The sequence below is a fragment of the Lactuca sativa genome, chromosome 9, assembly GCF_002870075.4.
Source record: "Lactuca sativa cultivar Salinas chromosome 9, Lsat_Salinas_v11, whole genome shotgun sequence".
NCBI lineage: Eukaryota > Viridiplantae > Streptophyta > Magnoliopsida > Asterales > Asteraceae > Lactuca > Lactuca sativa.
In genome coordinates this window covers 16,456,562-16,474,960 of record NC_056631.2, presented here as the reverse complement: position 1 = coordinate 16,474,960, position 18,399 = coordinate 16,456,562, and the positions used below count along the sequence as shown (strand labels likewise).

At 33.1% G+C, this 18,399-nt stretch overlaps 1 protein-coding gene across 1 annotated transcript; it reads right to left on the bottom strand.

Annotated features, from left to right (window-relative positions):
- Positions 1 to 10,555: 10,555 nt before the first annotated feature.
- On the bottom strand, positions 10,556 to 12,700 carry LOC111885506 (U-box domain-containing protein 9). Its single transcript, XM_023881749.2, has 2 exons — positions 12,132 to 12,700; positions 10,556 to 11,861 (listed from the first exon to the last, which is right to left on the bottom strand). Exons 1-2 carry the CDS (start codon positions 12,480 to 12,482, stop codon positions 10,776 to 10,778), a joined length of 1,437 nt encoding a protein of 478 aa, XP_023737517.1. The 5' UTR covers positions 12,483 to 12,700; the 3' UTR covers positions 10,556 to 10,775.
- Positions 12,701 to 18,399: the final 5,699 nt, after the last annotated feature.

Genomic DNA, 18,399 nt, shown 5'->3' with positions numbered 1-18,399 from the left:
TGGTACGCTTAGCGTACTAGTCTGACGCTTGATCGCGCCTTCGGACATGTACACGAGGCGTACGCTTGTGTACGTGGGGCATACGTATGGATATGTGAAACCATAATTTTAGGGTATTGCACCCTATTTAATCCTTGTGATAGTCTCACTAGGCCATGTTTAGTCAACCTCCATCCCTTCTTGTCCAGAAAATCGAGCCCTAAGTGAGATCTTGAGAGTTTGAGCCTTAAAGTGTGATTTTTTGGTGCATTGTGAAGGAGAAGAAGAAGTGAACCATTTGGAGTTGTGCTTGGATCTTGAAGATCTGAGATTTTCTCTTCATTTGTTTTCCTTGTGAGGTAAAAATCTTCCATCTTGCTAATCCATAATGCTAGATCTAGTTGGGTGCCATTTTTATGCTCTTTGAGTCCATGGTTTGATTTTTGAGCCTCTTGCTTCACTCCAGAAGTGATTGTTGGTAGATCTAAGACCCTTTTGGTCCCTTCGTCCATAAAAATGCAAGCTTTAGGGCATCTTGCTAATCCATAATGCTAGATCTAGTTGGGTGCCATTTTTATGCTCTTTGAGTCCATGGTTTGATTTTTGAGCCTCTTGCTTCACTCCAGAAGTGATTGTTGGTAGATCTAAGACCCTTTTGGTCCCTTCGTCCATAAAAATGTACGCTTTAGGGCGTTGGTGATCTCATGCATGTGTTAAGTCATTTATTAAGCTCTTTTGAGCTCTAAAGCCCCATTAAGCCATGCATGCACGTAAAGTTGACAACTTTACGTGATAAACCACCTTAAGGAAGTCAGATTTAAGCTTAGGTTGAAGTCTTAATCGATTAAGTGCTATTTTGGGAAGTTGGTCAAAATGGTGGAGTACGTTAGGCGTACAAGCTAGTGTGATGCACATACAAGCCCTCAAGCGTGTATGCCGAGCGTACGAGGTGAGTACGCCCTGCGTACTCAGCTGTGGGATTTGGTTTCTTGGGCTTCTCGGTATTGGGCTAGGTTGGGCTTTTGATGTCTCAGGACTTGTTGGACCATTAGGATTTATTTGTTGGGCTATTGAGATTTTATTGGACTTTCTTGGGTGAAGGCCCATGAAAGGGATTGGGCCTAATTTGGAAAATTGGGCCATATTTGGGCTTTGGGTGATTATTTTGGAATTTGGGCTTTTTGGATGGATTGGGCCTTGGTCTTGGGCCAAGTACGGGAAAAGGTAAAACGGTCTTTTACCCTAATTTAGACTCTTAGTATGAGTCGGGATCTAATTATTTGGATGTTATTTTTTGAATTTTAGCACAGGGATTTTAGTGGATCTGCAGCCAAATATTTATCTGTGGGTTTTAGCTGTTTGAGGTGAGTCTTCTCACTGTACTATGGGTCGAAGGCACCAATGTCGGCCCATTGGCTTATGTATTTTTGGAAGACCATGGGGTGGCCCTTGGCATTGTATGAAAGACCCGGAGGTGGCTCCTAGTAAATCTATATGCAAGACCAAGGTTCGGACCTTGGTAGTTAAGTAGGTTGTTAGTTGTAGATTATATGTTTGTTGTCTTTGTGATGTTTGCATGGAAGACCAGGAGGTGGCTCTTGGCACTTGTCTGTAAGACCCTGGGTATTGGCCCCCGGCCTGGCAATGAAAGACCATGATATGACTCGTGGCATAATGACAAGACTATGATTGGCACATAGCATTTTCTATTATATGTATGGTATGCGGTATTTTGGAGAACTCACTAAGCTATGTGCTTACGGTTTATTGTTTATGGTTTCAGGTACTTCTGGTTCAAAAGGGATGTGTCCAACTTGATCGCAGCGCATACACCCATGTTTTTGCTCAACTTTGCGATTTTTGGATTGTACTATGATAACTGTTTTATTATGAAATACTTCTAAACGTTTGTTTAAAGGATAAATGGGTGTTTTGATTGTGTTAAAAATGAAATTTTTACCTTAAAATTTTGGGATGTTACAATAAGTGTTCTAATTTTGAAGGTAAACCATTAGAAGATCAATCTCAATATAGAATGCTCATTAGAATATTACTCTATTTGACTATCAATTGACCAAATATTTCTTATGTTGTTCGTTGTTTAAGCCAATATCATAATCAACCTCAATGTCATCATATGCATGCTACCACACATTTACTTTGTTATTTAAAATCAAATATGGGTGATGGTCTTTTTTTTCAACAATGCATTCATTACAAATTAGAGCCTTCAGTGATGTTGATAGGGCAAGATGCAAAGCAACATTAAGATATGTTACATGTTTTGTGTTTGTCTACGAGATTGCGTCATTTAACGGAGTTACAAAAAGCAGTATATCATTCCTCGATCATCTACAAAAGTTTAATATTTTTTTTGAAAAGGCAGAATTATATTAATAAAAAACAGCGCAAAGTTGTAAATAGTACAACAAAAGACTTCAAAACAAACACAAAACAGAAAGAAAAGGAAAATTGAGCTACAGATATCATCTCTACTGTACTTATGCCAGAATTGAGAGGCCCAGATGCACCAGACAAGCACTAAAGCTAGTACCATATTTGTAAATAACCCAAAGACCATATCTGCAGTGAATTCCACCTCCTGGAAACGGACCATAACCAAATGACTTGTCTCAACATTCAAAACATGGAATACATGGGTAAAAATGTCCAAGCTAACCTCATGGAATTGTCTCCAAACGAAAGCAGAAACCACCCTTCATATAATCTACTTCACCATTAATTCTGTGAAACTACTAGCTTGAATGCAGGGGTAAAGCTGTCCAAGCCAGCTTTATGGAATTGTCCCCAAGCGAAAGCAAAAAACCAATCTTCAAACAATCTTATTCACCAATAATTTTGTGAAGCTGCAAGAAATTTCCAAAACGCCAACCGCAAGATGTATACTTCACAATGCTCTGTATTTTGGGAAGTTATGAAGCACTGAACCCATAATTGAGATGAGCCCAATAGTAGATAATAGTAGGGGCAGTCCGGATGTCAAGCGAAAGAGGAGAACCACGACCTGCCGATGAGAAATAGATAGGAGAAAAGAAAAAGAAACACCACACACACCAAAAAGCACACCCCATCCCCAGCTTATACTAGGATACTCAGTCACATCACACACACAACCAAAAAAAACCCGAAAAGAGTGCTACAACTAGCAGCCAAAAAAGAAACCTAAAATTTGCCTACCCACAAGAAAAGAAAAATGCCCACCAAACACACACTAGGCTGCAGCTTGCACGCACCAAGACACCAAGGGACTCACATTGCTATAACCATCCCCCCCCCCCTTCTTCCCCAGGCTTAGACAAGAAAACTTGTGTTAACAGGATCACAACACCAATTCCTCCATCCAATAGTCTTTTTCCTTAGTCTGGAGTTAATCCAGAGATGTGAGAGAGTTTGTATGTTATTTACCAAACCTTCATGAGTGGCTTGATCGTTTGAATGAGCTTTAAGGTTCCTGTGTCTCCAAACTACCCAAATATACACAAGTATAATGGCTGACTGAAATTGTGCAAGATTACTAGACGCCATTTTACTCTTCCAGAATAATAGGTCAGACAATGATACCAATTGGTCCGGGAGTAGATGCTACCAATCTTTTATAGATTATTTCAGACTTCAACAGCTATTTTACACCTCATGAAAAGGTGTTCTTCTGTTTCTGGTTCTTGGTTACACAAAATGCATAGTTGATTGTTATCAATCCCCCTTTTAAACAAATTCACTCTAGATGGGATGCCATGAGCAACTCTCCAAGCTAAGATGTTAACTTTTTTAGGGACGAGATTATTTCAATCCCACTCGATTGCAGTTCTAGGTAAGATGGAGCTGTCAATGAGATTTCTTAGGGATGAAACCGAGAATATCCCTGAAGACTCTAAATTCCAAGACCATTTACTATGCTGGGATGATCTAGACTTTGAAAACAGACCCTTGAAATCTATGTTTTCCTTTGAGAGGATTGTTGGAAGATTTGCAATGTTTCCCCAACAACAACTTTTCATTTTTGCCCTCGAAGGAGCATTTAAACCCCCGTCTGGGAGTAGATGCCACCAATCTTTTAGATTATTCCAGACTATGCTATATAGTTGTTGTCACTTGTGAATTCATGTGGTTAAGACTTAAGACACCTACTGATAGATTTTGGTATTAAACAAGTTGAAACAAATCTTATTTTTTATGATAATAAATTTGCCATCCAACTTGCTTCAAACCCCACTTTTGATGAAATGACAAAACATGTTGAAATTGGTTGTAATTTTATTCGTGATAAGATCATTGATAAGACCATCAAGTTGCTACCTATCATAAGGCTACCCGGTATGGAGGTAGTTTCACGCGTCTTGGGCTGAGGTGGCAACCTCTCCCACGCGTGAACACCGTCCCCATAACCGGTGGGGTGCATGTGACGTGGTGCCAAAGACGCAAGAGGACGCCCAATCACAATTCGTTTAATTTGTAACGGTCGGAACTTGTAAACTAACGGCTATATAGCCGTTTCTAACATAAAAAAAATTACTTTTTACCATTTAAACACAAATATTTACACCTATAAATTATCTACTATTCTACTTACATTTTACATTTCAAAAAACACTCTCTATATTTTATTACCTTCTACAAAAAAACCTCATCTCTCATATTTTTTTTCTTTCAACATGGATTCAAATCCAAACACCCCCAACACTCCAAACACTCCAAATGCAAATGTTAGTTACATGCAATTGCTAACCTCCCCAATCCAACAACAAACTTTATTCACCACTTCATACCCACAAACTTTCTATCAACAACCACAACAATTCAATCAGCCCAGTTTCAAGCCTTTCAACAACAACCGTCCCAACAATTTCAACAACCTTCTCAACAATTTCAACCATCTCAATCTCAACCTATAAATCTCGACAATGACGACGACGACGAACGGGTCCCAGAAACACAACAACCAACTCGTCGAAGGCAAAAAAAAACCAAAGATCCAAGAAAAAAAAGACTACCGCATGGAACGAAGACGAAGAGGAAGCTGTAGTAAAAGCTTGGATTTTCATATCCCAAGACGGGATGTCGCCAACGCACAATCGGGTCAAAGTTTTTGGTGTCGTATTCTATATCATTTCCACGCGTTATTAGGAAAGAAAACGGAGCGGACGTACGACTCGATCAACGCAAAATGGCGTGACTTACGAGCGGCTTACACCAAATTCAATGGCATATTTGACAAGCTTAAAAATATGCATAGAAGTGGTAGCAACGACTTCAACATTTTAGCGACCGCGTCCTACGAATACAAAGTTACCACCAACGGTAAACCGTTCGGCCACCAAAAAGCGTGGGAAGTTTGTCGTAACGGTCCAAAATGGGTTCTATATCCGAAAATGGCGCATTCGGGATCTACAACCGGTTCCAACAAAAGGGCAAGAACGTCCGAGTCGGACGTGGGTTTTGGACTCGACCTCAACGATGACTTCGACGCCACCGAGGGGGAGGGCCCACCGAACGTCCAACTTCGTCGACCACCGGGACGGGACAAAGCAAGAAAAGGAGCGTCTTCAAGCGGAAAAGCACCGGCAACTAGCGACAGCGAGCTTGCGACATCCATAGATAAAACTCTAGTTTTTCTAGAAAAAAAATACGAATCATCGGAGGCCGCTAACCGCCAAAAAATAGCTCTTACCGATCTTCAAATCATAAACACGAAGCCCCAACCGGATCTCGACCCGGAAAATCTTGCGACATTTCTTAAAATTCAATGACAAGTCCGAGAAAAATATGGACTTTAGGTTCTAATCTTAATGGTTTTAAGAAATTTAGGTTTTTATTTATGGTTTTAAGTAATTTAGGATTTTAATTTTTTAATGTTTTTTTTAAGAATTTAAGAATTTTAATTTGTGTTTTTTATATTAATGTAATGTGTTATTAATTTTAATGTAATGTGTGTTTTTGTTTTTTAATTTGTGTTTTTTATATTAATTATGGTTTTATTTTAAATTATGGTTTGTAATTTGTTTTTTATTTAATATAATGTTAAAAAATAAAAAATAATAAAAAAAAGGAATTTGTATAGTGGTAACTATTTCCAAGGTTTAGTGGGTTGGTGGTGGGTTGGATGTGAAGCTGACGTGGCGCATAGGTGGCAGCACTTTTCCGGTGGGATGAGTGTGACCACTCCCCATAGCCTAACGGAGTTCCGGTTGACTGATAAGTTTACCAAACTTTTGCCAAGATCCAAGTTGTTTCCTTTGATGTCAAAGATGGCCTTAAAAACAATCTTTTTGTGACCATCTTGAGGGAGCATAATGGAGGTATATTAGTAATTTAACTAATTAACTTTGCTAGTTACTACAATTATTTTGTTAGATGGTTAGCATAATGTACATGTTAACATAGATGGCATAGCCTAATCTTGTTTATAATGATGTAATCTGCTCTAATGAGAATCAGAAACTTTTTCTCTCCTCTTTCATTTTCTTCAAACAAGTTAATACACACTGTGAACACCTATAAATATAATCATCCCCGATGGCTCAATAAAATGAAATTAGATCTTTTGTTTGTAATTAATACAACTAAAATAAACATCGACTTAACAAAGATGAACCTATGATTACTAGTCACTGCACTAGTCACTACATGCAACCACTTTTTAGACAAGAAAATACCAACATAAATACAAGTCAACATAACTCCATAACTCACTTAGCAAAAATTGGACAAACCTATATATAAATCTATCATCATATGCTCACTTAACATTAAGAAGTCATATATTTTAAATCAAAACATATAACGTCTGTGACCTGTATCATACATCAGTTAAGTCACTTAAGTGCATATATCCAATGACCAATGCCTTGTGACTTGTATCAATTAAACACGAATTAAGCGCATGTATATATATAATATTCTTGGATAGAGGAATTTATTGGGGAAATGGGTTATCTGTTTAAGTTTATATTAGTTTAATGTTTAGGCGCCATAACCCAATGTAGATTCTTGATAAGTAGCAGTTCCCAAGTAGGTTTTTGGGTGTTTTGGTTATAGATTTTGAGTATTCCTAGATATGCTTTTACTTACACTTACACAAACAAGAAGAAACATATCCACTCGTATTTTATAGTTTTGTTTGTATTGACAGGATTAGTAATGAATAATGATACCTCTTGGATCCATGTGGAAATTGGTTATATATTATTACATGACTTGTCTCTCTCACCCATGATGCATCCATTTTCTAAATAATTAAAAAAAATAGTTTAAGTTGGAGTAAAGATCATTGGTTAATTCAAAGTTGAGCTTAGTTCATCACATGTATTTTAATGTTTTATCATTGTATGTTTGATGTAGGTTTTAATATTATTCGTTATTTATGTGTGTTCATATCAATATCGGTAAAATAAATCTATTTTTATTTTTAGTGTTTGTTGTTCCGATAAATAAAGAGTTATTTCACTAAAAATGACTATATCTATAAGTTCCGTATACCAAGGTAATCATATTTTCAATGTTTATCACAAAATAACCATCTAGTTTGTGATTCCGTGAGATTATTTTTGTCATAAAGCTTCCGAATTCATGAAAATACTCGAAGCTCTTAAATTTTTAAATATTTTCGCGAGGATAACATATCCTTTTACGAATTTGAAAATTTCTCAAAATTGGATAAATATATCTTAAAAATATAAGTAAACAATGTGTACTAGAAATGGTTAAGATATATGTTTTCTAGGACCTTGTTCCTCACTTTAAATACCATAAAATACTTTTTTTTAAAGTGACATGAGGAAAATAGCTTCTCTTTCTTTATCTTTGTTAGAATATTCTCGCAAAAACACTTCTTAATTTACGAGCTGTAATTAGTTTTGCAAATACAAAACCTTTATGACAAAAATAGTCTTTCTGTGTAAGAAAAAACAATCTCACAAATTTATAGGTTTTTTCTTTTTTACAGAATAGGTTGTTATTTTGTGATATAAGCTAAAAATATGGTTACCCTGATATGCTATATGGTCATGTTAATAAATAATTTATAAATAAACCTTATTATTATCTAATTGTTTAAAAAATTAGAGAATTGATGATTAAAAAGTAAATTAAAGATTACTCATTCCTTTGTATCCCTCCTTTATAAAACATATCAATCCCTTTGTATCCCTCCTTTATAAAACGTCTCTCTGGCTCTCTGCTCATTCACACAAAATGTTGCTTTTGGCATTTCCTCAACTAATTAAACTCTATGAAACATTATTTTTATAACCTATTTTACCACATTTGATTATTAAATTATAGGATTACAGTATATATAACCAAAGAGCTTCTAGCCCAACAATATTTGGTGTTGTTCTTTCTCTTTGAAGTTGAAGGTTCAAGTCATGTCGTGGACATATGTAAATTTTAGGAGTAAGATAGATTTTTTGTGTCAAAAAAATATGTATCTTATTATGGTAAGTTTTAATCATAAAAGGTTAAATAAAACCGAGGCAAGCTACACACCAAGAAGAAATAAATACAACCAAAAAAAGTAATACAAATAACCCATTGCTTTTTAACAAGAAAATATGAAAATTCCATATTTCTACAAAGAGTGATGAAGAAAAGTTTGTTAAAGTGTAATGATGTTATGTACCTTTTGATTTTTTTTAGATACATATCACTATTTAAACATGGGAAGACATAAAAGTCGTAGTGATGCACTAACAATGAGGATGATACGTGGGATTAAATAACAAGTGGCTAACACTATTTTATTTCTTTTAACGGTCAATAGTTGCGTGATTTAATGGCAAATCTCCACCAATGGATATAAATCCACCCACACATATCCAACAAAGAATCTTTTTACCTTTTAAGAGTATAACCCTAGCCTCAAGTCAAAACAAAATATTAGATTTTTGTTAGTTTTATATTAAAAAAAAAATTAAATACAACAATATATATATATTTGGTATTTATCATAATTTATCAAAGAAATTGAGTTTGATGCGTAGAATATATATATATATATATATATATATATATATATATATATATATATATATATATATATATATATATATATATATATATATATATATATATTGTTTTATGATAAAACATTTTAGATATTTGATAATTATGTCAACTTAAAATTAGATCATAACTAATATCGAGACGTTGCAATTCTTTTAAGTTAGAACGAATATTTTCTGAATTCTTTGTACAAGTTGTTTTGATTGAGATTGAATATGTAAGGAAAAATATTTATAAAAGACAACTAAAACATATAAGGAATACAAACTTAATATAGTTGGGACAATATTTATTTTTTCAATTTATTTTACTAACAAAATACATCAAATAGTCAAACTTGGTATAAAATTAAAATAAGAGATAAAAATGACCGCTATTTAACTAATTGAACCTTTTAAAATAAATAATACAAAAGACCATCAACTGTTTACGAATTGTGAAATTGTTTTTAATGAACCCAACACGCACACAACAAAAACCTTACAAAAAATATAAATATGAAAAATAAAAATCATATGTCACGATGTGGATTAGATCTGTTAAGAATTGCAAAATAATAATAATCATAATTTTTTTATTCCGTTATATATGAATTAAAGTGATTTGTTGGAGTAATAAATATGGATGTTAAGCTTTTAAGTAAGCAATAACTTTTCTTTTTCTTGGATGTGTGTTTTGTACTTTAAGCCTTCCTTTATGATTCATGCGATTTTGGACCACCGCATTTTTTTTTAAATGCAAATGCAAAAGATGCCTTTCTCCTTCTTCTATTTTCGCTCTATCATCCTTTTCCCCCTTACATATCTTCTTGTCTTTTTTACTCATTCAAGCATTCAACAACCATTTTGCATACTCAAATATCAACCAAACAACTTCTAGTGATTTTGTATGTGTATTCAATATAAACAACTTCCCAAAAAAACTATTCAATACAATTACATAGTTTTTATAATAACAACTAATTATACTATCATTCACGCCTAAAAAACTTGGTTGTGGTATATATATATTTATATGTTACCCACATATGTTTAAAGAGATAAAAACTCAATTTTTTAATGTTATTCAAAAAGTTACTTGTTACCTTTTACATTTACAATGGCATAATATACCCATATTCCCATGTAAAGTGGGGTAGTGTCAACTGTCTTCAATGAAGACTTTGATAAAAAAAAGGATGGGTGGCATCTTGGATTAATGGACAAATCTATCCATCTCACATACACACACACAAAAAGACACGATATGCCCTTTTGATCATGGCATATTCTTCCCATTTTTATTCTCAACCATTCACCTCATCTTTTATCCATCAATAATTTCAACAATTATTCTCCAAATAAACACACTTATTAGATTGGAAAAGACATAGGAATTGGAAGAAGCAAACAATTTCCAAAATCCATCTCCACCATGTATGGAAAGTTACAACAAAACCATGTGCAACAATTAATGGACAAAAACTAATACAGCAAATATGATCTTGGTTGACTTGATTGATCACTAGTGAATAATTTATACCCATCAACACCACACTAACACTTCATGTGCAGAATTTATAGAAAATAAAAAATATATATATATAAATATATAAGCATATAATATCATAGTAATAGTAATTATTTACATCGACTATATGACCTTCAAACCCGAGACAAGAATTTACAAAATTGAGGTTGAAAAAGAGTAAAGACACAACAAAATTAACTAAAAACTCAAACCTGACATGAATGAAGATGTTGAATTTACAGAAAACCCCTTGAGCTTCTCAAGTCTCAAGCGGTGTGTGTGAGATTGATCGCTCTATTAAGCCTATCAAGAATCCCACTAGCTTTCCTTTTTGCCCTTGAAGTCCCATTTTGCATGATTTGAGAAAGTGTTCCATAATTACTCTCTTCTTCCCTCATTTCCTTCCATTTAGTTCGATCATAGTAACAAATGGTGTATAAAACAGCAATACAGTTTTCTTTATTTCGTGCACAATTGGTCTCCTTTATTAAAGAAAGCAAACAAGAAACAGCTCCAAGATCCCCCATTTCTTCAACAGCTTTTTGGTTGCTTGAAAGCATCGCAAGAATGGCTAATAACTCGTCCACGTGGACCCTGTTCTTGATTTTATTCAAAAGTGCCCTTACACCACCATCTCTTACAGCTCTAGCTTTATTTTCATGGGTGATACATAAATTAAAGATAGCAGAAGCAACATCTTTCATTGCTAACGGATGCCCTTCTTCCAAGAGATCAATAAGTGGTTTCAAAGCACCTGCTTTTCCAATTAAGGACTTATTGGAGTCCAGAGCTGATAAAGTGAAAAGGGTAGCAGCTGCATTGCTTCTTGTTTCAATTGTTCCAGATCTTAATGCGTCCAGTAACAGAGGAATCACCATTGGTGTCTCTGCAACGAGTTTCTTGTTGTTGTCATGGATTGAGAGATTCAGAAGTGTTGTGATCAGATCTTCTTGAAGATCAGGGTGGATTTCGGTTTGAGATTTGTTTTGGGCTAATGGTGTAAGTAACTGAGGTATGGCTTCAAGAGACTCACCAAATAATGCACGAAATGAAGGCATTCTCTTTGTTAATGATCTTAAAGTTCTGGCTGCTTCTTTTTGCTCAGATTGTGTAGATGACATTTTCTTGAGAAGAGAGATGAAAAGATCACGATCAGCTTCTGTTAACCCGTCTTGTTCTGGATATTGGAGAGGACCAGGGAATTGGACTCCACGATTCTTACACCATTGGGTTATCATGTCTCTGACCAAGTGATTTGGTGTTAAAATGGTGTGTGAAAGAACTTGTTGGGTTCTAGGACATATCCTGTTTCCAGCTTTCAACCATTTCTGGATAAAAGGCCTATCGTATGTCTGCAAATTATCACCAACATGATCAGAATTCAGTAAATTAGCAGAGCAAAATCAAGAATATGAAAGTTCATAGGAAGGAACCCTAGCTGTGATTCTTCAAATTGATAAAACCATGAAATTTAGTCTGATTTCAGTGAAATAAGAATGTTATAGTAAAATAGACATTAATCAACACGTCCACGGCAAGAACTCGTCGACATATTCACAAAAAAAGTGAAAATAACAAACACACGAAACCAATGGAAGAGAGAAATTGAATAGAAAAACTACCTGACCAGTAGAGAGGATAACAGGATCTCTCATGAGTTCTTTAGACAGAGGGCAACGAAATTCCTGTGGACAAGAAGCCCAAACCGACGTCGAACTTTCATTGTTGTTACGATTATTATCATTGAGCCGTTTAATCGAAGACGATCGTTGTTTCCCTCCTCCCTCTTTCAATTCCTTCAAAGCTTGCAAAGTCTGATTCGCTCTGTCAATACATCCAAATCCATTTTCATCCTCCGATGATGAATCTTCAATAATCGCTTTCACAAGTCTATGCAATTCCTTCTTCAACTCCGTCGTGACCTTCGCCACCGCCACGCTCTGATCCCCTTCAAAGACCTCACTTTTCGCCATCAAATTACATAAACGTGTCTAGATTCGAATTATTTCAAAGGTAATCACCGGTGGAAGATGATGATTATGTTGTGGGTGCAGTTGCCAAGAAAGAGTTACACACAGTAAAACATACTGTATGCGTGCTTCTTTTCATACGAATTTCTCACTCCAGAATTCAGAAGCATATGAAGGTGTTTTAGAGAGAGAAAGAATGATGATGGAGGAGTGTAAGAGATATAGGAGTTACATGTTTATAGGGGAGTGTTGTGTAAGATTAATAAATTTATAACATTACCCCCTGTAACTTATAAATACTACAAACATAGTCCACTTTTCGAAATATGTTTTTCTTTTACGTCCTGACAATAGTATCCAAGAGAGTAAATCGTTTAGGGATGTTTAAATATTAATACTAAAATAAGTGAACATCTAAGTATCGAAACAATTATAAATAAAACACATTAACTTGGATTAAAAATAAAATATTATATTTTAAAGGGGTGAATTGTGAAATATTCAGTTTAGCCCAAATATACGTGGGCCGGAGTATGCGGGTAGGGCCCGGTGGGTCCCACCGTACACGAGATCAAATCCATGACCTTACAGCTGGCAAAGGTGTTACGCGGACTAGACTTGCTTGCGACACCCTCACTACTAAATGCGCTCTTTTTAGATTCAATTGTTTTTATCTTTAATTAATAAATTCTGAAATAGACACTTATTTTTGTCTTTGTTAATTAAGAGCGAATTTTCAGTTTATTTTATGAAATATACTTTTATTTTGAAATGACTGATTATAAGTTTATAATTAAATAACGGATAATGTTTAATTTACAATAAATTTAAAATTCAAATTGTATGTTTATATTGAGTAGCAAAACTTTTTAAATAAATTTAAAATTCAAATTGTATGTTTAAAATATTATTAGTGTTTAGTGTTTACTGAGTTATTCCTATGTGATAAGCCTTGTAAAATATATTGATATATAACTTGATGTTTATTTAAAGTATATCTAATACATGTTTATATGAACAAAACAAATTTTATTGGTTTGCATGATACTAATAGTTATTTTAATAAATATCCCAAAAATACCCAACTAAAATTTTCACTCAGGATCCATATATAAAATTTTATGATTAAGCAATAGTTTTGCATAAAAATAGTTTAAAAACAATAAATAAATGGGATTATTATTATTATTATTATTATTATTTGAAGAAGATTATATAACATTAAAATATCTCACACAAAATTATAGCAACTAAAAATACGAATCGTTAATTAATTACTAAATCAATAAATATTTAGTTTAAAATATCATATATAACAATCGCATGTCTGTTATTAAATATGACATTAAACCGTGGTAGTTTCTTTAAATTATTTTCCTCCAAGCAATATTTTAGACGTAAGTTAAGATCTAAATAAGAGAGCAAAAGTAGAAAGTTACACTATGGCCTTCTAACTAATTTGGGTTGGGTATATTACCCCCTTTAGGAGTGAAACTAATCCAAAAAGCTCCTATTTTTGGTAATTTCTTTTTTGGTCATGTAAATGGCCAACTTTCATATCCAACAACCTTTTCTTTACATTGTGTATTTGCATTCACTTAAGGCAAGATTTCTATATTTTGTGTATATTCCACATACGAATGTCTAACTATAAATTAATGAAAGGAATGTCCAACTAAAATTCATAGTGGTTAATGATTTCAATTTTGATAGGACAATAAATTTATTCGAACAAGCAACAAGCATGTGTTTCACTATTTATTAGCAACATAATATTCATATAATGAAGTAATTACTTTCAAATTGAATTGTCCTTGTTTTGGTATGGAAAAAAAAAAATCAAATTTAGCATAAGACCATGATGGTTATGTTTGGGCACACTAGTTAAAAAGTTGGGTTTTCAGGGGTTGTTTGTTTTTAAAGAAAATCACTCCTGATTATTAACTGTTTGTTTTTAGAATACTTAAAAATTGTAATGCATGTGTTGTGTGGCGCAACACTGATCATCATCTTTAAACCACTTATCACCTTACTTTAAGTTATATTATTCAATATAGTGTTGTTTTTTTTTCAAAAACATATTTATTATTTTAATAATCTTATGAAGGATATTACAAACAATTTGAGTATGTTTTACATAATTTCAAAACCATTTGGTAAATTTCATATAAATATTTTTTTGTGTTACATAGTCTATAACTAGATATTAATAGATTATAAAATTAATCACTAAAATTACTAAATTTATTGAAGCTAGCCAAAAAAAATAATCATCATTTTCAAAATTTTAACAAAATGAACATATTGTTCATTAAATTAAAAATTTTATTTATTATTATTTAGCATATATTATGTTTAATTATTTTATATAAACATTTTTAAAAATCATATAATCACAATGATCGTTATATTTGATTCACATATGATTAAACTAAATAAATTTTTTGATTTAGAATTATTTTTAACTATTGTATGGTTAATTTTAGTTTATTACAACGTTATGTAGACGTTAAAAAACAAACAGAATTTTTATTAGACTGCAGTCATTTGGTTCACATCTTCTGCAGATGGTTGCAGATATGGTCCACAGACTTTAAAAATTTTCATTTCGAAAAAACAAACAACACCTAAATTATAAGCTAGTTTATCAATATTTTTTAAAAAAAATAGTTAATAAAAAAACTAAATTATAAGCTACGAATAAAAAAAATATGATCTCACAAATATTCAATTTCAATGAGCTCGAAAAATAAGTTAATTTATATACGCCAAATAAAACAAAATATCCTGATTAAGATAGTGCTAACCTAACACTAAAATCAAATTTTACACTATTTTCGGATTGATCCGACCCAACACCAAATGGTACATCAAATTTGGTGCTACTAATAGTATAATAATAAATATGATTCATTACCATTAAATATAATGCTAAGTTTCATTCATACAAATTTATCCATAAACTTTGAATTTAGTCATTTATATTTTATAATTTACATAATAATAGTCGATATTTAATAGCGTTAATTACTTGTATATTATATAACCTAAATTGGTAATAATTTATAATATACATTAAATCCAAATCTTATGTTTCAAATTCATTTAAAGTTAGTATATTTTAATAATTTAAAACATAATATCAAGTTTGAAACAAAACTAATAAATATAAATATATTTTTTATACTTTATATAAAAAAGTTAGAAAATAAAGATTATATCTAAAATATTCATTTTTAATATTAAAAATAGTGTAATTTGTTATAAAAAACTTAATTTTTCATATTTTTTTTTCGGTCAAACATAAAAATTAAAACCAACAAAAATGAATTCATGCTTAGCTGACATGAAATAAACGGGTTCTGGTATGAGATTATAACTCATTTAAGAAAAAAAAGATAGAAATAACATGGTATGACACGAAAATTAAGCAAATTATGTAGTCAAGCTCTTCCAACCCACTTGGTGTTTTAATCTGTCACGAAATAAATGGTTTTGGATTTTTAACCTATTTACGTAAAATGAATTGACACAACAAGACACAAAAATTAAACAAGTTAGTCTTTGATCAAGTTTTTTCAACCCACTTAGTGTTTTAATTCAACACGGCACAATATATTTACAAAGTCTAAACCCGAAACTCACCAATCTAACACATAGTGGTGACAAAATAAATTGGTTTTGACAAAAAAATTTCAAATCTTTTAAATAAATATGTTGACGTGACACTACATAACTTAAACATAGTTTAATTGTTAATTTCTATTAATTCAACATGATACGACATTTTTTCACGTTTACGGGGTCTAATGCAAAAAGGTTATGGATAGAGATGTCTTAATATGAAAAATACAAAACACAATCTAAGAGTCGTTTTTAGGGAAAAAAAAACCTTAAATGAAGAGAGATAATATAATAAGGGTAAAAGGTGTGAAGTATTCTAACATTAGGGTGTAGACAGCTGCAAACAGGAATAGTAGAGGGAGGCAAACCGGCATATGAGAGCATGGAGGCTGAGATTGGGTGTGGGCGGTGGAAAACTGAGAACGATACAAGTGGAATAAGTCGACAGTCGGTTGTTGTGACATAAGAATACATGTGCGTTAATTGAACGGAGACACGTGTAACGGTAGTTGTGGAATTCAAGCCCGCCTACTGTGTCCCTAACCACATAGGAAAATAACTTGTTATAATTCTTTAATTTTTATGTACTATTTTATTTTACTATTAAACGATGAAAATGTCAAATCAAATTAGTTTTGTTAATTTTTGCAAAAGTAAGTATTTCGATTCAGTTAGGATAAACTTCTTAACAAAAGTTATAAATGACCAAAAAATGTATATAATAATAATAATAATAATAATAATAATAAACAAAGGTAAACATATGTAAAAAAAGGCGAAGTGTATATTACATTTAACATATTCTATTTTACGGGTTGATTATATTTGAAGCTTTGATAAAAGAAAAAAAATACCACTAGTTATAACCCTTATGTTACTTTTCAGTTTGACTACTAATTTGACATGTTCTTGATTAAGTGCATTTCACATTTTTAAGAAAATGAATTAATTTTATTTACTAAAAAAGCCTCATATTCAGATATCATTGTCTCTTTACGAATATGGTTGGAATTAAATTCAGTTGTAGTATAAGTTTTTACCTAGAAAATTATTCTAAATATGGTATCAAAAGGGATAACGTCTTTTGAAACGGTCTTTTATAATTGCATTTTTTTCATGATAATTAGTTAGGTTTTCTTATATTTTTCTACAGATTGTTGGTGATTTTATTTTTATCAACATATTTTAATGTAATTATTAATAATATTGAGATAGACTAAGTTCATTACTCAACATGACTGGATCTGCGGGGTGCACATTCAAGGTGATACATGTGAACTCATGAATACGAGGGTCCAGAGGCAACGCGCTTGAGTATGGGGCTCCATAGGGCAACGCACCTAACGAGGTCTGTGGTTTCGGACATGGATTTTCCCGCCAAAAAGGTTTTAGACATCATAATGACGTAATTAGTTGGTTGTGTCTAATAACTACCTTTCAACCTCCATTCTGATGTCAAATCTGCATGTAATTTCCATTAACTACATTTTCCTCTTGTATATGTAACGCCCCGTCTCTGGTATGTTGCTTTCGTGGCATTTATTTAGAAGTTTTATTGAGGGACTCGGCGAGTCTATGGCCTGACTCGTCGAGTAGGGTCGAGTTTTCGTGCACGTGTTAGTTGGCGACTCGGCGAGTCCATATTCGGGACTCGGCGAGTCTGCCTGCCTGGAAGAAACCCTAAATCCCCGGGTTGCTCACTATTTAAGCAATGCTATGTGCCCCAAACTCGCCTCCTTCACCCTCAGAGAGCTGTGAGAAAACCCTAATCCATTCCTTATTGTTTTAAGTGCTTTTTGTGTGGATTTTGAAGGCTTGAAAAAGAAGAAGAAGAAAGGAGTAAAGAGAAGAGGTGTAGAGCAAAGATCCAAGGGCAAATCAGAGTTCATTGAGGTATTTATCAGATTCCTTCTGTTTTATGCTTTAGACCTTCATTAGAACTCTTCTAGGGCTAGTTTGATGCATTTTCCAACCTTATAGTTGTATGGATGCCTTAATAGGTCGAGATATCACTAGATCTGTTCATTTAGGAGTTGTAGAGCCCGGATCTATTGCCTTTTTGAAGATGCCTTGCATAAGAACCCTAGATCTAGCCTTTGTTATGCTTTTTGAGCCTTATTATCTTCTTGGTCGCTTATGGGCACGTAAAGATAGAATCTTTACGTGCTAATCGAGTTAAGGAAGCCCAGATCTATAAGTTTCAGACGTTGGATTCAAGCAGAATCGAGTTTAGAGTAGTTGCATGGATGTGACTCGGCGAGTCGGAAGAACGACTCGGCGAGTCAAGTCGCGAGTC

Excerpts from the sequence above, each read along its gene's own strand:
- LOC111885506 (XM_023881749.2), bottom strand. The coding sequence starts at position 12,482 with ATGGCGAAAAGTGAGGTCTTTGAAGGGGATCAGAGCGTGGCGGTGGCG. Across the intron at positions 11,862-12,131 it reads TTATCCTCTCTACTGGTCAG|ACATACGATAGGCCTTTTAT; the intron begins GTAGTTTTTCTA and ends GATAATTTGCAG.